This window comes from Schistocerca nitens, chromosome 1 (assembly GCF_023898315.1).
Source record: "Schistocerca nitens isolate TAMUIC-IGC-003100 chromosome 1, iqSchNite1.1, whole genome shotgun sequence".
In the NCBI taxonomy this organism is placed as follows: domain Eukaryota; kingdom Metazoa; phylum Arthropoda; class Insecta; order Orthoptera; family Acrididae; genus Schistocerca; species Schistocerca nitens.
The window spans coordinates 102,290,167-102,311,486 of record NC_064614.1 but is presented as its reverse complement, the minus strand read 5'-3'; the positions used below and the strand labels follow the sequence as shown (position 1 = coordinate 102,311,486).

At 41.3% G+C, this 21,320-nt stretch overlaps 1 protein-coding gene across 1 annotated transcript in view; it reads right to left on the bottom strand.

Moving 5' to 3' along the window:
* The window catches only part of LOC126251972 (glutamate receptor ionotropic, kainate 2), a 403,333-nt gene that overhangs the window by 98,103 nt on the left and 283,910 nt on the right, over positions 1-21,320 (bottom strand). Inside the window, exons 12-13 of the mRNA XM_049953123.1 lie at positions 19,947-20,201; positions 16,576-16,833 (exon numbers count right to left, since the gene is read on the bottom strand). Of these exons, the coding sequence (XP_049809080.1) occupies positions 16,576-16,833; positions 19,947-20,201 (513 nt within the window). The remainder of the gene's footprint in view (positions 1-16,575; positions 16,834-19,946; positions 20,202-21,320) is intronic.

Here is a 21,320-nt window from a genome sequence, read left to right as displayed (position 1 = left end):
TGGTTGCGTGTTCCTTTGATCAGTTGCACGGTACGGTAGCCATTAGGATGTGGAACGTGTCAAGTGCACAAGAGATGCACATATGAAACAAGATTTTTTAATATTTATATTACAGAGTTAAAGATTAATACTTCTATTATTTACCCCACTCCCTAAAATGGCACAAAATGCGTATACTATATTTATAGATTTATTTATTCCTATTCAAGAATTCATCTGTGGTATAGAAGGAGTTGTCAAGGAGATATGATTTCAATTTATTTTTGAAGCTATTCCTGCTGTCTGTCAGACTTTTTATTTTATAGAGTAATATGTCGATAATTTTTACAGCAGCATATTTTACCCTTTATGTGCTAAAGGAAGGTTGAGTAAAGGATAGTGTAAGTCTTTCTTTTTCTGGTATTATAATCATGAATGTCTCTGTTGTTTTTAAACTGGTCCATGTTGTTGAGAACAAATTTCATTAGTGCGTAAAAGTACTGTGAGGCCGTTGTAAGAATTCTCAATCTTTTAAAAAGATGCTTACAAATTGTGCAACTATGAACACCACACATTATTCTAACCACTTTCTTTTGAGCAGTGAATACTTTTTGTCTAAATGTTGAGTTACCCCAAAATATTATTCTATATGACATCAGAGAGTGAAAGTATGCAAAGTATGTTAGCTTACTAATTTCTATGTCCTCAAAATGGTCAATTATTCTGATTGCAAACGTTGCTGAAACTAGTTGCTTTAGAAGATCCAAATAATGAATTTTCAAATTAAGATTCTCATCTAAATGTACACCTAAAAACTTAGTATGCTCTACCCTGTCTACTGACTGTTGATGTGTTATATTTATTGAAGGAACTGTACTTTTTGCAGCAGAGAATTGGAAGTACTGTGTGTTATTTGTATCATTTTCAATTGGAGTTTCTTTTACTGGATTAATAATGATGCTTGTATCATCAGCAAACAGTGTCAGTTCAGCTTCCTGTTTCAGATAGGAGGGGAGGTCATTCACATATATCAAGAACAGAAGGGGACCATGATTGAACCCTGTGAAACACCTGATGTAATTTCATCCCAGTTAGATGAAGTGGGAAACTTATTTAAATCACTTGACCCATATAAGGAAACTTTTTGCTTCCTGTTCTGTAGGTATGACTTAAACCACTCATATGCTATTCCATTTATAGCATAGAATTGTAATTTATGTTACATAATGTCATGGTTCACACAATCGAATGCTTTGGACAAGTCACAGAAAATTCCTATAGGTGAGATTTTACTACTTAAAGACTCTGTTATGTGGACAGTGAAATTGTATATTGCCGTCTCAGTGGAACAGGACTTCTGATATCCGAACTGTGATTTACTAAGTATCCTACTGTTGAGATGGCTAACCACTCTTGAGTACATTACTTTCTCGAAGATCTTGGAAGATGCTGTAAGCAAGGATACTGGCCGATAATTATTGACATCTGTGGTGTCCCTAGTTTACTTATTTCACAAGAGGTTGTTAGGTGAAACTTAATCTGACAAATTTTGTTCGAAACAGACTCTTCCACGTACTGCCTGGCTTTTTCTTTTAAACTGTCCTCACCAATTTTTTTCTCCTACACTTAAGAAATGATTGTTAAATATATTAGCTACTTGTGTACTGTTAGTTAGGTTGGTCTCATTCTCTTTAATAATAATACTACCTACCCCAGTTGTTACATTTCCTGTCTTCCTTCTAACAACATTCCACACTGATTTTATTTTATTGCCAGAGTTGTTAATTTCTTCTTTAACATACATTTTTCTTGATTTCCTTACAACATTTGCCAGTATGTTACAATAATTTTTATAGTGTCAAACTATTTCCGGATCTTTACTAGTTCTTGCTGTCTCATACCGTTTTCTTTTTCTTTATGAAGACACTTTAATGCCTGTAGCAATCCAAGGTCCTTTGAAAATTGTGTGGTGTTACATTTAGTAATTTTCTTTGGGAAAAAATGTTCAGAAAGGGATATAAGTTTATCAAGAAATATGTTGCATTTATCATTAGCATTTGGCTCATTATATACATCTCCCCAATTAACATTTGTGCTGTGGAGGCTGTTGATGTTGGACATTCCGTCGTTTTGTTGGAGTTATTTTGTGATTGATGATAACCTTGGATAACTGGTTGGATGCAATGGGATTGTTATACGGAAAAATGTAGGTAGGATACGGGTGGGAAGTTAATGACGAGAGTCTGGACAGAAAATCGAAATTTCGAGCGATTATTACGAGGGTTGGGGCAATATAATTCAATGTGGCTGTCTTATGGGTGCAATGAGGAAGCAGTAGTGTAAGAAATGTGGTGAAGGTGTCCTGGGATTGCTATTAGACAAGAGTATTTACGTTGGAGAAAGTGAATTTGGAGTGGTTCTGCAAGTATGTGTTGGTGGCGCCAAATAGAAATACTGAAAGGTGGCATGTGCGATTGGATGAAAAATGTGGCGCCGCTCGAAAGATCACATATTTTGGATAACGGTTGTGAGGAAACACACTGTATGATCGGTGGTGGGGGCAGGATATTGTTAGGAGTGGGAGAAAGCATTGCCTTATACACTGACGGGCAAAAATCACAACACATGTTTTTACGTCTGAAACAGAATGTCTATTCTAGTTGCGCCACTATGAAGATGCAAATCAGGTTTGCTTTAAATACGTCCTGTAACGGCCGTGAGCGTTAGTTACCTTTGTGCCTGGACGTGGTGAGTTGATGTTAGTCAAGAATGTCTTTAAGGCGACAAAGACGCCAGTATCAACAGCTCACTGAGTTTGAACAAGGTCGTGTGATAGCGCTATGAGAAGCTGGATGTTCCTTCTGCGATCTTATAGAAAGACTTGGCAAGAATATAGCCGTTGTACATGATTGCTGGCAGCGGTGGTCACGATAATCAGGATTGCAAGAAGACCAGACTCCTGACAGCTATGTGGTACTACCGGGAGGAAAGACCATCATGTTCAGCGTTTGGCTCTGGGGCATCGTCCTGCATCTGCAGCACCAATTTAAACAGCATATAACACAGTATTAAGTAATGCTCTTGAGTGTAGCTGTCATTATTATGAGCTTGGTGCAAAATTACTTAGTATAATTTACTGGTGTGTGCGTTATTGGTAACTGCTGCTACACACAGTTCAGACTGCACTGTGTCAGTTTGTATTCTGTTTGCTATTCAAAGGGAAATCTCAACGAAAATAACTCTAATAACCAATATTCAATTTTCTTAAACATATATTTCCAAATTAATGTGCCTAATTAGGCGACTGTTCATTTTTTCATTAATTTATGATTTTACCACTTTCATTAACTTCCAACGTTAAAGACCGTTTGGTTTTTCTGTTAATTTCACCAAATTCACAATTATAGTATGATACCTTTGTCCATTAGACACATGCGTGGTCAATCTTCGAAACCCTCACAGAGGGTAATATTAGCGTGTTTCACTTTACGGTGAGATACGTGAGTATTATATGTGGCTTTTCCCGTGACGGAACTAAAGGTTCGGCTGTTAGGGAAGAGCGACGTATACGCTAGTGTTATAAGCACCGTCATCACAGTGATATCATGAACTCTTGCAAATTGGTTATTTCAAGGTCAGGCTCGAGACAGACGACCTGTAGCGTGCATTCCACTGACTCCAAATCACCCCCGTTAGCGACTTCAATGGTGTCAAGCGAGAAGTAAATAGATGGCAGGGTGGAGGACTGCTGTATTTTCTGACGGAAGCTGGCTCTGCCTGGGTCCCAATGATGGTCGAGTTTTGGTTAAGAGGAAACCAGGTGAGGGCCTGCAATCAAACTGTCTGCGCTCCAGACACACTAGACCTACACCTGGAGTTGTGATCGGGAGTGCTCTTTCGTATGACAGTTGGAGAACTCTCATGGTTATCCCACGGACTCTGACTGCAAACTTGTGTGTCAGTGTGGTGATTCGACATGTTGTGCTGCCATTCATGAATACAGTCTTGATGTCAGGAGTTGGTGGTCTTGTCGGTAGCGTTGCTGGCGCTACATCACAGGGCCCCGGGGTTGATTCCCGTCCGTGTCGTGGATTTTCCCCACTCGTGAATGGGTGTGTGTGTTGTCCACATTATCACATTATCTTCGTTGCTCAAGTCCCCGAAATAAAGATAAATAAAAAGACTAGTACCAGGCGGCTGAACTCCCCTAAGGGGGATTTCAGGCCAAAAAGCTGCCATACGCACATTTCATTACAGCCTCGGTACACACAGCAACGCCCGGGCCTTAGTGCCCGAGCACGCCGCTAAGGAGCCAAAACAAGATGGCGCACACGACTTATAAAGTGCAAAATCAAGCGGTAATTCGTACCCTACATTTAACAGAGACCATCGTGGCAAAAATTCACCCTGGGGCAGTAGAAGTGTATGGCAACAATGCGCTATCACATGTCACGCTGGTTAGGTGGCGCATACGGTTCCACTGTGGTCAGCCTAGTGCTAATGACGAAGAACAGGGAATCTCAAGAGGAGTGGAGGCCCTGGTGCTTGGACACCATCCATCGCAATCGAGGTGACAGCGGAAGAAGTTAAAACTAGTTACGTACCGTTGGTCAACATCTTGCAGGACATTTTGCACGTGAGAAATGTCGGCGGTTGCTGGGTTACACGACTGCTCACACCCGTTCCAAAAGCCGCAATTGAACGAAGTAGAGCCGTGGTTAGCACACTAGACTAGCATTCGGGAGGACGACGGTTGAAACCAACGTCCAGGCATCCTCATTTAGGTTTTCCATGACTTCCCTACATCGCTTAAGGCAATGTTGCGATGGTTCCTTTGAAAAGTCGCAGCCGATTTTATTTTCCATACTTCCGTAATCCCAGCTTGTGCTCGTTCTCTAGTGACCTAGTCGTCGATGGGGCATTAAAACTAATCTCCTCCTCGTCCTCCAAAAGCCCGCGAGCCAGAGGCAACAACAGATATGTTTCAGCCAGTCTCAGACCTGTACGAGTGACTTTTTTAGTCGTCTGATTACAATAGATGTGTGCTGGGGGGTATCACTATGAGTATCATTATGACAAGTTGCACGTCGGATAGATAATGATGATGATTCCGTGGCTTTGAGTGCCTCCCCAATGACAGCTCCGTCCTCACTTTCTATGGTCTCTGAAGGTCGACCACTTACTTCTTGATGCCGTGTTCGGCCATGGTTCACCCATTCTTATCAACATCGTCAAATAGTGGCAGCCCTCCTATCCAGATGTCGAGCGATTCACTAATTAATCCAACTGGCTTGTGTCAGACCAACTACACGTTCTCTCTCAAATGCTAACGTATGCGTATATGATCACACACCTGTCTGCAAGGTATAGTTACTAACCAGCTGAGAACACGGAAAGAAATTCGTAAAGACTTCATTCCGTGGTATCTATATGTAGGCTACTCTGTTTACTATCCCTGCCAGCTGCGAGGAGAAACTGCATTATGGCGTCACAATTCATCCGTCGGCAGCAAAAGTCTGAAGTTTTATATTTTCAGTTGATACCTGTATCAATATCAGTCTGTGACCTATATGCTTAACTACTTCATGATTCGCCATTTCTTTCTTTCCTTTTTTTTAGGCGTACTTCTGAAATGCTCCTATCCGCTTCCTCCCTTGTTTATCAATTATATTCTGTGCTGATCTGATAAATTTATTTTTTGATTTCAAATATATTCAACGTTTGTAAAGGAAATGTTTATCTGGAACAGTTTCCCATCGTTTTGTTTATGCAATGTTATGTGTTATACGTCTCGGTATGATATTCCATATTCCAGTCAGGAAACTTCCTATTACCGTTATTCTGTGTTTTTTTTTTTCGTGATTTAAAAATGTAAATGACAAATCGGAGTAAGTTACACGTTGCCATATGCCGACAGAAATTAAGCGATAAAATAGGCAAACTGTTCAGTTAGTGGAGTAGCGATAATTTTGTTTGCACCTGGGTACACAGGCTCGATATTCTTCTCAAAAGAAAATATCATTCGTTAGGGGCTGTACAAGTTTTGTTTAATTTTCTGTTGATCGGTTTCGACTCTGTAGTTACTATCAAGCAACACTGACGTAGGCTCTATGCAGCATATCTTGATGTTGACTGATAATGACTATAAAGTCGAAATTTGCCAATAGCTAATAAAATGAAAATTGTACAGCCAATAGTGGCCAGTCTTCCTTTTTGTGAAGCAGTAATATTCTACAATAAATTTTACGTAACATGTAATTAAAATCTTTACTCAATACAAGAGACGTTTTCCTCGAAGAAATTGAGTAGGGAATGCACAACTGCCTTTAAAATGTATTAGACTGACGAGCAGTACTTTCTGACAAGTCTGCACCGTGTTTATTCCATGGAATTGTACTGTTACAGTATCAAAATCAATGGCACCGAATCTCTAAGATCTGTCCATCAAAAAAATACTATACCGTGAAATGCCTAAAGTCATGAGCTACATTTCCCAGTTGCACCCATGTTATATGTTATATACATACTACAAGGCGGCTCTCGGTAAGTGAGAGATATAGGAGATGGAACCAACATTATACAATCGTATTTCTTTCGGCCTTGAATGATTGTTACATCGTATTACTTCTTTCTAGCAGTTCACGTAAGGACGAGTAGACTCGCACTGCAAGACCTCAGTAAGGTGCTAACTAATGTCGGTAAAAGGAATGCGCAGACAAAAATATAAGATCTCTAGAACTGGCACCTGAACTAACGTGCTCTGTTGTAAGGTGTGTTATCAAATATCGGAATTAATACCATTAGTGTTCCTGCGGCTCCATTTTAGTAGTACCGCTGGTGGTCGGAAATCCGGCAGCATTTTCTCCTCCGTTTCAAGAGTGTACCAACAGTCCTTCATGAATTACACCGTGCAGTAACCGAGGACATCTGTTTATGAGACTTACCGCCGATGACAGAGACATATTGTGCGAAGGTGCACAATTCGATAGATGACACAAGAATAGCGAAAATCGATGCTGATGTCATTAGGTGTCTGAAGGAAAAGAATGGTACTTATACAGTAGTAAACTGCTCTCGGAACTAGGGCCTCGTTTTACTCTCAAAACAAGTACTTTCGGTCATAGATGAATAAAATAATGTCATTGAATAGATCGAAACTCCATTTTGCACCATGAAATGCGACAATGAAAGTATCCTATGACGCCGAAATAAGTATTACATTGGGAAGCTTACGCTACGATACTAGAACGGGACAATACTATTCGAGCCTGGTCTGAATGTTTGGTGATGTAAAACATAAAGAATCATTATGCCACCTACATCATAAGGACGGAAACCTATCGCACGTCGGTAGGATACAACCGGAGGAAACATTCAAAGCGAGTTCCATTACCTGCAAGAATCAAACAATTACGGAGGCCGTATACAGTGTGTCTCTCTTAAGAGTTTTCAGGCTTGTTTTCCGTCGTGTTTCGGCAGATATTTGCAATTTCGTTTCTGCATTGTGTAGCTAGAGTCAGCCCCAACAATTATTACTCATCATGTTTTTCATGCGACGCCCAGTGTAAACATAAGGCACAGGTTTGTTTCGCATTACAAACAAAATTATTTTTAAACCGGTACATTACGTGACAATTCGACATACCGTTCCAAAATTAGTGTAGTCTGATTTTTGTTTCTTAGATATGTATTAACAAGGATCGTAAAACACGAAGAAAAACAGAAGTCCACCAGCGACTCTGCAGCGCTGCATGCTTGGCTTTAAATTGACGTTTTCTGTCGACTTTGGGCGTCGCATGAAATACGTGACGAACACTGTCTGTTTGGGTTGATTTCTCCTACACAGTGCAGAAACTAAATTGCAAATGTCTGCTGAAACGTCATTCAAAATTCACCTGACGATTCTTCGGAAGGACACCTCGTATATGACATCGCAGAGGAAATCTTCCGAGAACAGTTGAAGGCTTGAAATGTCCTATCACTGGCTTGGTTTAGAAAGTCAGTTACCACATGACTGTAGGCACTTCATTATACAATGCACAAATTTATTTCGAGTATTTCAATATAAATCATATTTAGTATTACAGTTAAAAGAGAAGTGACTATATCTAGGGGTTAGTAGAGTATTACACGATATGAAGTGGGTTGAATAAGCAGGAAAACGTTTGGTAATATGGCCTTCCACAAACGCAAACTGTAGCTTTTCTGGGACCAGCAGGCGCAGCTACTGTGCATTAGAGATTACGAGTCTGTCCGTCGTTTATGGACGTAGCACTTCCAAGACGTCAGTAAACTGGAAGGGCCGGAATGCACAGTTGTGGACCTTTTGGAAAGAAAAGCAAAACTGATTTTCATTCAGGCTATTACCCCAGATTTCTGAAATGAAGATTATTGCTCGAAAAGCTTCACAACCGTATTTTCTCCGAGAATATTAAAGAAGTGCGTTTAAAACATTGGTTTTGGCTTTCTCCCGTTTACGCTTTCGTGATTTTTATAAATCCACCACCAGAGACAACCCTGGAAGTCTTCGAAAATAAGCACCCACAGATAGACAGATAAGAAAAATTCATTCCAAAACAAATAACAATGTAGCGTTTTGCGAAAAATTATTATAAAATCCGAAAAAATAAGAAATTAATATTTAAGCTCTTCATGCACATTCCATAGACAAACATAACACAAATTAAGAAACATACAGAGCGACATAATTTATATTCTAATTTTAAAATAAACACAGAAATTGAAACATAGGGTGCTTATTTTACAACTGAAGACATGCAGGGTCTGTGAAAGGCCATTGGTTACGTGGGTGACTGCGAACTACTTTGGGGAGAGAAATAGACTACTTAGGGTTTGTGCGTACCGATAAAATGCAGTTAAATAAACAAGCCATGCTTCCAGCTAGCTGAGAATGACATGGGTGCTTATTTTACGTTAGGTAAGCTAGGTGTGCTCTGAATTATTAAATATATCTGATCGGAGTTTTATGGGTAACCGACTCAGCAAAGAGGGATATCGCTACAATGTTATAACTTTACTGATGCAGAGGTCGAAAATACTGCTTCAGTTGTAAATTTCTTTATTTTCACACGATCGGTTTCGGACTGTTATAGTCCCATCCTGAGGTGTCGTAGCTGTGCTGTGGTCCCCGAGCGCCGCGTGTACCAGGCGCGGTGTGCTGCCTGTGAGGATGGGCTTATAACAGTCCGAAAACGGTCGTGTGAAAAAAAAGAAATTTATAACTGAAGCGGTATTTTCAACCTCTGCTATAATGTTCAGTTGCAGATGTTCTTCTATCAGGATTGTTTGTTTACTGATGCAGGTAAATAGATGGCAAATGGAGTGCTGACACCTGAAGAAAAACTTGGCCATAGAGCATCCCATGACGAAAAGAAGGAACCCATGGGTCTTAAGTAATGAGTGATGTGAGTGACTTTTAAATAATGAGTAAAAATTTATAACCTCCTGCCACGACATACAAAACGATTACTACTGATATGCTCGGTACCATTATATCACTTGTGTAAACACGCCACTCTCTCCTAATCGATTTCGTATTACGTGAAAAGGAACATGCGAAATGTGTGATGAATGAAACTACACTGTGTTCCAGAAGTTTAGAATAGATGTTACTGTCATACTTCAGCTGAAAAGTTGTATGACTATGCAACAGTCTAGGTTTCAGAGTAATGCATACTATCAGCTTCATTGTTGATAGATATCATCTTTCCTTAGGAAAGATGACTTAGTAAGCCATAAATGAAGTAATCACTGTTGTTTATTAACTGCAGGAAGCATACATACAGTACCATGTCTTGATAAAAGACTAAAGTACTGGAAGACTAAGGCTTTTTTTTTTTTAATTTGTGCTGATCAGTGAAAATGTTCAACGTATTCGATGAAGAAACAACTAAAGATTTGCTACAGGACATCCGTCATAAATTTAAGATATTCATCTCATGTTTGCTTACAATGGGAAATCCAGTGTCCCGCAATGGTTTTGCAGACATCGCATAGTTCCGTATGCATATTTGCAGATAGTCGTATCATAATTTCCAGCGATTCTGATGAAGCTTACTGTACTGCATAATGCGGAAACTCGAAGACGAACATTGGGAACAGGGTATGGAAATATTCTAAGAAAGGAAGCAAAGTTAAGGAAGCTAACATAAATTCCTGGGATATATTTATTGTGGCCGGTTTGATAGGACGCTCCGAAATTTCTTTTTTGTGCCAACCTCCTCATCAGATACTAGGACTTCCACCTCACGTCTTCAGTTTTGGTAGATGTATTCAAATCTCTGTCTCCTGCCACAGTCTTAATCCTCCAGTACCATGGAAATTGCTCCCTGATGACTTAACACGTCTGGTGTCATCCAGCCCCATCTTCTTGATAGTGGTTTCCACATGTTCCCTTCTTCGACAGTTCGGCAGGGAACCTCTTCGTTCCTTATCAGACAAACTAAATTTCAACACCTTTCTACAACATCAAGTCTCAAACGCTTCGAGTCTCTTTTCTCCCTGTTTTCTCACTGAACATTATTCACTGCCATATGTTGCAGTGTTCCGAACGTGCGTTCTAAGAAATTTCGCAGGAAAATTAAGACCAATTTTTATACTATTAGAATTCTTTTGGCCAGGAATGGCCTCTTTGCTTACCCTAGTCGCTTTTTGTCTACTTTTGCTTCATCCGTCATATTTCATTTAGCTTCCAAGTCAGCAGAATTCCTTAATTTTGTCTACTTCGTAGTCAGCGTTTTGAAGTAACGTTTATGGCTAATCTGATTCCTGGTAATCCCAATTTCTTTCGTTTTCTTTCGGTTTACTATCAAACCATATTCTGCAGTCATTAGACTGTACACTCAATTTAACAGACCAGGTAATTCTTCTTTACCTTCACTGAGGGTACCAATGTCATCCACGAATCTTATCACTGATATCCTTTCACCATGAACTTCAAGCCCACTCTTCATCCTTTCTTATGTTTCTTCGATGTACACCCTTTTTAATCCGAGCACTTCGTTGTTGTCTCTTGGTTCTTGTACATATTCTACGCTACCCATGCAGCTTACACCTACTTTTCTCTGAATTTTGAACATCTTGCAAGAACTGACGTGTCGAACAGTGTTTCAATATTATAAACGTGTCTCCATTTTTGTGAAGTCTTGCGTCCATAAGCAAAGCACCACGTTAGAACTGCCACTCTCGAACGTTACGTTTGCGAGCACCAAATATCACCTAACAGATCCTCAGTTTTCTTTTCCATTCTTCGGTATACCATTCTTGTCAGCAACTTGGACGTATGAGGTGTTTAGCTGATAAGGCGATAGTTCTCTATCTGCCCCTCTTAGCTGCGAAAACATGTTTTATGAAAGTTATCTGAAAAGTGTAAAGAATGTAGAGTACCGTGACGTTTTCACTCTACATCGAAGGTGTCAGATTAAAACAATTTGACTCATGGAAATTCGAGCCGTGCTATCGAGGAGCATGAGTCGAACCTGCATAGCTCGGCATGTAAGACATGATGCCGCGTTCTAGTACCAGTCTGCAAGTAGTTTTATAGGGCTGCAATTTAAGAGATTATTTGTACAGTGATAAAGAACTGGTAAAAAACAATGTAGTAGTAGTATGGTATTTAGCCTTACGGCAGGTCTTCTCATGGTTTAAGCCTCTTCCACTTTTATCTGTCCATAGCCAGTCTTTTCATTTCTGAATATTTGTCTCCTTTGAAATTGCTCAGCATTTGATAGCTTCTTTTTCCTCTTCCCCATTTTTCCTCAATGGTAGCCATTAGAAAACCATCAGTTGCATGTGAGTTGTAGAAGTACAGGGTGACAATTATTGAACTCTATATAAAAAAAAACAAAAAAGAAACGGAAAATAGTTACAAACTACGGCGTGTATACACTTTGTTCAACTTGTAAACGTCAGTACAGATATTTGGGTTTAGGTTATAACATGTTCGATATGCCTACCATCCTTGGCGATGATGTGGTGCAAACGAATAGCGAAATTCTGCATGACCCGCTGAAGTGTCGGAACGTTGATGCTGTTTATGACTTCTTGAATTGCTGTTTTCAGCCCAGCAATGGTTTTGGGCTTATTGTTTCTAAAATAGCCTCACAAAAAGGAGTCGGATGTGTTCAGAACCGGATAATATGGCGTCCAATCGAGGCCGATGCAAGTGGGTTCTGGGTACCCCAGAGCCAGAATGCGGTCCCCAAAGTGTCCCTCCAGAACATAAAACGCTTTCCTGCTTCAATGGGGTGGAGCTGCATCTGGCATGAACCACATCTTGTCGAAATCAAGTCACGTACCGTTCGGTAGTAACCGTACGATCAAGGATTATCGCACCGATTATTCCGTGACTGGACATCGCACACCACACAGTCATCCGTTGAGGGCGGAGAGACTTCTCGATCACGTCAAGCGGATTCTCAGTCCCCCAAAGGCGCCACTTTTGCTTATTGACGAACCCATCCAAATGAAAGTTGGCTTCGTCGCCAAACCAAATCGTAAATGCGCATACTAATTCCCAACATTCCCCGCGGCCAACCGTGCATTTCGAAACTCCTAACGCAAACCGTTCAGAGGTTATGACGATTTTATTTCATATTGTTCAACAATTGTCACCCTGTAAAAAGTTCAGCAAACCTAACATTTACCTGTTACGAATTTAAATGAAATAATCAAGGTGACTGACGATACCTTTCACAGCAGGAAGTTACAAATTGATGCATAGCAATCGTCTAGAGAGTGCTGATTCGCAATAGGAAATTGTTAAAGACACGGAAGTGGTACACACAGTACAACGAATAACAATAAGAAGGAGAATAAACATAGAAGAAGCTCAAAAATAACATGGGGACAAGTCGTACAGAAAGGAACTTGCAGGTGATACTGCGCACTACATAGCTTTTGACGCGGTGATGGGGAAAACGGGTAGTGCTGAAAAAATTTATCATCGCCTCAAAAAGTGTAGCTGTGAAGATTACCGACGGAAGCGTCTTTATATGCTTTCATCGTTTAAATGGCTTCATTGATGAAACATAAAGTTTACTCTAATGTGGGAACAAGATATAAGAATAAGAAGAATTTTCAGTTTACTTGTGTTCACAATTCTGCAGTATTTTAGAAATGACATGTTCCGCCAGGACTGTTATTAAATGTATTTATTTATTTTGCCTGTCGAGCCATTCTCAAGTAATAGCTGTAAAAACATGACTTGTTAAAAAAATTCAGTTTTTAGAGATACATGCTATTCTCAGTCTTTTATTGCTGGCAAAGGCCAATTATTTTTAAAGTTAGACAACTTCCTACCTCGCGATGGAGTGCGTCGATGAATATTCGTTCTTCTTCGTAGCACTTCACTAAAAACGAAAATATTATGCACTTAAAGTATTGCAGACATCTTACTACGACAATTCCTACCAAATTCACGCCCTATTGCTCTCCTATTTATCACTTTGCGTGTGCCCTATGCGACGTTTAACAAATAAAGCTCTCAGAACGTGGTGGCTACAAGTGACCAAAGATAATATGAGCATTGTCAGGGAAACAGTTCTACCTACATTCCACTGCCATATGTTACATTACCTAATTACAAACGTAACTCTTCTTTAAGACGGTCGTAGTTCTAATGGAAAACTTACTACAAGAATTCATCTACTGTCGTTTCAAAGCGGCAGTATTCACTATCTTATAAAAATTATTCGGTCACTCCTGTGTAATGCGGAACTGACCTCTAGTCGTCACGAAAGGAGGTAGGGGGTATTATGTTGTCAGTAGAGAAGCAGAATGGGTTGGTCGGGGAAGATCAATGACATTGTACGTGGACTGGTCATTGGATTTGGGCTGAGTAAGAAATCTGTCACGGGAATTTGAACCTTTCCAGAGTTGCCGCGGACGGCTGTTGTTGTTGTGACAGTGAAGTGGAAATGCAAAGGAATGCTAAAGCTAAATCAATATCAGGCAGACTTCGGGTGTTGACGGATAGGGACATTTGAGCATTGCGGAGGGTGATTGTAAGAAATCGCATGAAATCAGCTGAGGCAGTCACTCGTGACTTCCAGAGTGCTACCAGTGGTCGAGCTAGGCGCAATGGCTGTACGTAGGGAGTTATAAAGAACGAAGTACAGTGGTCGACCAATTCCTGATAAGCTAAACACTTCTGTACTCAGTGGTAAGCGACGCTCGAAACTGCATTAAGAGCGACGCCAATGGACAATGGAAGAAGAGAAGCGAGTGATTTGGAGTGATGAATCATGCTGTACTCTGAAACAATCCGTTGGAAGGGTTTGGGTTTGGCGAGTAACTAGAGAATGTTACCTACCTTCATGAGTATTGCCAACAGTGCGAAAAGTAGCAGGTGGCGTGACAGTTTGGGAGTGCTTTATTTAGTTAAGTTATGGTCATTAGTCATCTTGTCCGCTGCTCATGGTCTCGTGGTAGTGTTCTCGCTTCCCGAGCACGGGGTCCCGGGTTCGGTTCCAGGAGGGGTCAGGGATTCTTCCTGCCTCGAGATGACTGGGTGTTGTCTTCATCATCATCATTCGTCCCCATCACGGTCAGAGCAAGGCAATGGCAACCCACCTCCACTAGGACCTTGCCTAGTAAAGCGGTACGGGTCTCCCGCATCGTTCCCCTACGCTCTGTAAAGAAGCATGGGACTTCATTTCCATTTCCATTTGTAGTCATCTTAGTGCTCTTCAGAAACGGTTAAGTGCGGAAGGATATGGACACATTGTACACCATTGCAGACTGCCTACAGAACAGGTACAATTCGGAGACGATAACTGTATGTACCAGCAAGACAATGCGCCATATCTTACAGTAACATCTGCGAGGCAATGGTTTCCGAACAATAAAATTCCTGAAAAAAGACTGGGCTTCTCATTGTCCCGAGCTGAATCAAATGGAACAGCTTTGTGATGAGTTAGAACATCGACTTCCCTGGTTTCGGCTCATGCGGGAGAATGGACGGCCGTTCCTACACAGTTATTTGGATACCTCATCGAAAGTGTCTCAAGCAAACTGACAGCCATCATAAAGATGCCGGGTGGAAAAATCCCATACGAATGACCACTAATATGTGTCCAGATGCTTTTGAAAATATAGTGCATAGGTTGATCACCAGGGCTTGAGCTGTTATATAAGAGTGCGATGTCGACACGCAAGGAGAACATCAGCGGATTTTGTTTACGTTTCTATAGAACGTCGCAATGAAGTAACTCCTACATATTAATTTACCGAAAACTTTGTGTGTTGATCATATGGAAATACTCCATTGTGATGTAATATATAAAAAATTTAAGAAATCGGATGTACGCGTTTCTGGCGATTTGCCATTGTAATGGAGGTCCTTACTGACGCTAACATAATTAAGCTGTGACTTTTAAATATGTATCTGTGTTGTTGTGGTCTTCAGTCCTGAGACTGGTTTGATGCAGCTCTCCATGCTACTCTATCCTGTGCAAGCTGCTTCATCTCCCAGTACCTACTGCAACCTACATCTCTCTGAATCTGTTTAGTGTATTCATCTCTTGGTCTCCCTCTACGATTTTTACCCACCACGCTGCCCTCCAATACTAAACTGGTGATCTCTTGATGCCTCAAAACATGTCCTACCAACCGATCCCTTCTTCTAGTCAAGTTGTGCCACAAACTCCTCATCTCCCCAATTCTATTCAATACCTCCTCATTAGTTATGCGATCTACCCATCTAATCTTTAGCATTCTTCTGTAGCACCACATTTCGAAAGCTCCTATTCTCTTCTTGTCCAAACTATTTATCGTCCATGTTTCACTTCCATTCATGGCTACACTCCATACAAATACTTTCAGAAACGATTTCCTGACACTTAAGTCTATACTCGATGTTAACAAATTTCTCTTCTTCAGAAACGCTTTCATTGCCATTGCCAGTCTACATTTTATATCCTTTCTACTTCGACCATCATCAGTTACTCTGTTCCCCAAATAGCAAAACTCCTTTACTACTTTAAGTGTCTCATTTCCTAACCTAATTCCCTCAGCATCACCCGAATTAATTCGACTACATTCCATTATCCTCGTTTTGCTTTTGTTGATGTTCATCTTATATCCTCCTTTCAAGACGCTATCCATTCCGTTCAACTGCTCTTCCAAGTCCTTTGCTGTCACTGACAGAATTACAGTGTCATCGGCGAACCTCAAAGTTTTTATTTATTCTCCATGGATTTTAATGTATCTAAATACTAAAAATGGTGCGAAAAGACAGAAGAAGGATTTAATTACTAAGGTTTTCATTTCTTTGTGTCGGCTTACCATTAATAGCCACTATGACGCTCATCATACTTCTGACGTACATGTCTTTAAAATTTAGTTGGTTCCTTCAGAAATTTATGTTGTTACTGCTATTACTTGAGGAATTCCTACTATAAATAATTAATTTTAATAATAGTCCAGACAGAAAATGTTATCATTTCCAAAACAAGGAAAACAATGAACTTTGACTCTTATGTTATCAAAGTGCTGCGTTTGGGCAGTCAACTCTACGGAGCTACTAGCGGGAAGTTACCGGCAGAGCACACCTAGCACGTACCCCCAGCGTTGTACCTTGGGGTTGAGATCGGAGCCCTGCTGCATGAGCGTGCCGATGGTGAACCAGAAGCTGTTGGCGAGCGAGAACTGGTTCTCGATGAGGTCGTTCTCCGTGTCGCAGGGGTGCGGGTTGTGCCACTCGTAGGGCGAGAACCGGGCCACCACGAACATGGTGATGGAGACGAGAACGTAGGCGGCCAGCACGTACAGCCAGATCTCGACGGCCAGCGGGTTCATGAACGAGAAGAGGCGCGTCGGCGCGCTCGTGGGGACCTGCCGGGAACCGCAAGCTACACGCCGTCAGTAGTGCCTCCCGGCCCCGCCAGGGTCGCGCGCTACGCTCCACAGAGTGGAGGTGTGGCAACAGCAAGCAGATTAGTCGAGCACGTACTGCTCCCATCAGTGTAACAACACAAGGTGCGAAAAAAAAAAGCTGTGGAAAAATTCCGTTAAGTCACACAACACATCCAACACTCTTATTCAACGTGGTTCTTTCAGGAAAAGGAGCAACAGGAAACCACGAATCAAACAGTTACAACAATTGTAAACAGTTTCTTCACCAAATAAGAAGGCTTTTAGTTGTTCACTAGCCTGAGTTTGTCACAGCTGAGATCTGTATTTCAACGTATAGAACTCGAAAAGCTATGTGAATCACGTTTTTTGATTCATAGTTGTTATTTACCTTCCCTGAAGATTCATTTGAATTACAGACAAGAGAGATCGTTTTTTCAAGGTAATCTACGGCCCTTTAATAATATTTTCAAATTAATTACGTGTTTAGTGAAACATATTTCATCGGTGCACAAATTTAGGAATTTGTATTGGAATCGTGAACTACATAGATGTCTCAACAGATATGTTGAGGTCCGCACAAATCCCCCTGTCGGAGGTTCGAGTCCTGCCTCGGGCATGGGTGTGTATGTTGTCCTTAGCGTAAGTTACAGAAAGTTAGATTAAGTAGTGGGCAAGGTTAGGGACCGATTACCTCAGCAGTTTGGTCCCTATAAGATCTCACCACAAATTTCCAAATTTCCAGATCTGTTGAGTGGCCGTATCTATAACAGCTATATCATTTATTTTAAACTAAATAAGAACACAAAAACTGCCGTGTTTCATGTTTCAAATAGTAAATTTCTACAATACAATAAGTACCACTATTACATTATTACATACATATAGTAACAGCTTAAATCAAAACCATCTGAAATGAGCAGGTCACTAACAGAAAATATCATAGGTAAACAACCTAATAAATGTTCACTGAGTATTGACCTACTGTCTCCGATACAGTTTACCTGCCCATGTGACATCTCATTCCCCTTTTACTCCATATCAGCATCTCGAGCAAACCCATCCGTAGTCTACTATAAACGCAAACACGTCCGACGTGAGCGACTGTCAACCGAGAAACATGAACAACTTCGCGGCCTAGGACAATACCTGCCATCACATAGAAAAACTAATGCGATAACTGCTAATACAAAAGGTTATTTGGTGCAGTGTTTGTGAAATGAAACTTCTCGAGAAACGTGAGGAAAATGAGCCCACCCAAGAGAGTAAAAAATTCATTGCAAGTCCAACCAAGAATGTTAACATGAACCGAAACTGGTAAAGCCAATGAGAAAAGAAAGGGAAACATAAGAAGCAAGTTCATTATACAGGGTGTTTCGAAATTTATACCGAACGTCTTGGAGGGTGTGTAGAAAGTGGTGTGTAAGAAAATGAGGAGAGGAACCCACTTCGGAAACGTCATCTAACGACGCTATAGTGGGTTGAAGTTACAGGCGCTGGCACCTGTACATGTCTCTACATGCAGGGGATGATGGAGAAGGATAAATGCATCAGTTTGAGGTAAGGTCCCTGTACCGGAAACGAACTAGTTGAAAGCTTGAAGCGAAAATCTTTTTGATACCTATGACAAGTAATATATGTGCCGGTAGTGTTGTTTTTAAGATTGTAGGGTAGCCAAGTTTCAGAGTTGATAGTATGGACCAAAAAAGAAAAAAATGTCTATTAAACATAAGCTTTAAAACGTATATCTTAAGAGCTATGGGCACTTGCTCCATAGAGTAGAAGTGTGGCACAATAACGAAGATGAACAAGTACCTCATTTTAGAGCCTACCTTTAATAGACATTTTTTCCTTCTTTCGGCCCTACAATCTTAGCAACACGACCACTGGTATTTGTATTCCATTTTGTGAGGTAACAGAACGATTTTCACTATTAATTTTCTAGTCATTAGTTTCTGCACGAGAGTTCCTTTACTGGAATTTATACATTTACCCTTCTTCATCATCCCCAAAAGTTTCTAACATCTTGATGGACTCACCCTGTGTATACAGTACGTATACACGTGCCAGCACCTATAACTTCGATGTACAATAGCTTCGTTGGATGACGTTTCCGGACACGGGTTCCTATCCTTATTCTGTTCCGCAAGAAACCTTCTACATCACCTCGAAGTTTGTTTGTGTAATTTTGTAATACCCTCTGTATAGTTTATATTTTCGTGAAATCCAAAGGATCTCTTGCAGTATTATACGCCCACGAAAGATAACTGCGAAAGTTATCTGTTTTCACAAGTATGTATCGTATTACAGATGGCGAAGAGGCAGTTCATTTAATGGAAAAAAAGTATAATCCGTCTATTTATGTCTATGGAAGTATCGATACCGTATCAGTGACATCAACTGGTATCAGTGAAATCAGTGACTGGGATATTGGCAAAGATTTGTTAAGTTTTTCAATCGTCGTGACAAATGAAGACTAACTGATCATATGAAACTTCACTGGAAAATTCATCTGAGTTTGTATTGTCATATTACGTAAAGTGTGTGCAAACAATCAGTATCACCGACCGATATAGTGGAGAGATTTTCAACATACATGTGAGGTGTTTTATTTTCAGTTTTGTTACCCTGTGGCATTATATTCGAAAGCCAAAAAATGATTCGTCGCTAATGTTGCTATATTCCTTCCGGGAAGATATTCAGGTTCACCTTTCATTGAATTTCTGTCTAAATGAGTTTGAATCGGATAAATCTCGGTTTTCAAGCACCGTCATCTGAGACAAAATTCTCGAACATTCGACAATTGTCACCACCATCGTTAATAGGGATTAAAACTTCTCCCTTTCGATTTAGGAAAGATGTTTCCACCTCACTGGCAGTGACAGTTATCTCGATTCTCCCGGTCTGAAAACAGATAACGTTTTACTCAGTTATTCAGCTGCGCAAGACTGCGAGGACCGAATAATTTTGAACGTAATGCAGATTTGCCTTCAGCGAGAGTACTAGGCTAGAACTGTCTTATTTGTAACTGTGAAACTCGTGGAGGTCGAGAGGTAGTGAGACAGGCAGGGCGCGGACAGTGGTTGGGGCGCTACCTTGGGGTTGACTCCGGAGCCCTGTCGCAGCAGAGTTCCCGTGACGAACCAGAGGCTGTTGGAGAGCGAGAACTGGTTGACGAGGAAGTCGGGGGTGCGCCACGGCCGGGGGTTGCGCCACTCGTAGGGCGAGAAGCGGGCGAGCGCGAACAGCGACAGGCAGGCGAGCAGGAAGGCCCCCACCACCAGGCACCAGATGTCCAGCGCCAGCGGGTCCAGGAACGTGAAGAACGTCGACTCCTTGTCCGTCGGCACCTGCGCACACGCCCTGCCACAGCCTGCTCCGCTGCTGCACTGCCACCGCCCCCGCTGGTGAGCGCCCCAGCTGCTCAAGTGTCACGTGTCCAGGGCAGCACCTATGGGAGGCTGCGCCCCTGGCAACTGTGCGAAAACATCCTCTTCCCTACCCCTGCGTAAAACAGGCTGTTACAACTCGAGAGCCAGAGGTCCGCAGCCGAGCACCCGCAAGCACAGGTGGCCAGGGGTGGCCAACGACTGGCATGTGAGCAAGTTATGCAGCCGAGCGTTAAGCCGTCGGCACACGTTGAGCGTTGAGCGTTGAGCGTGCCGAGTTTCTGACGTCATAGCGTGGAATAGCACGTTCGGGAGTCTTTCCGAACGGACAGAGCAATATCTGGCATGTCATATATTCTGAGCGTGCGCCTGACCGTTGACCGATGAGATGGCACATCGCCACCTACGTCACACGCACGCCGTCTCCCTTCAGTACAGAGCTGTGAGGCGCCATATTGGCATTCATTTCAAGCCTATATGTATATATGCCGTTTCTGAGAACCAGCAAATTGAGAATCACTGGAAAACCCGTTGGTAGTCGTGTGATGCGTTCCAATAAAATAATGAGAAACATCATATTCGTGGAAAAAGAATTATTGTAACTTGCGTATTATGAGAGTAGGCTGTTTGAAGCCAACGACACACTGAAGATCTACCCAAAACGCATTGTTTTGGTACAATTTGTTATAATAAAACTTCAGTTAGTAACGTATCTACAATTAAGGTTTTCTGCAGGAACTAACATACTATGATTAGACATCTGCAGCGTGTTATTGCTGAATCGTAATGACTAGCGTTACTGCCCCCCCCCCCCCCCCCCGCCCTTGTAGGTTAGTTTGATTGGGCGGAGGTTCGTGTCTTGCCACTTCCAAAATTTTTTTCCTAACATTCGCGTTTTTATTGGGTTCTGATACTTTATTATTAGTTTAATAGAACTATATACTATAATATTTGATGTTATGTACATATAAGTTGACCTTTTTTTGAGGGGTGACTTAGTCCGATTGGCTTAATCTACAGGACAGCTTGAGCTACTTGTATAAAAATATTTTGCTCCTTTTTCTTTTACGCTTCGTTATT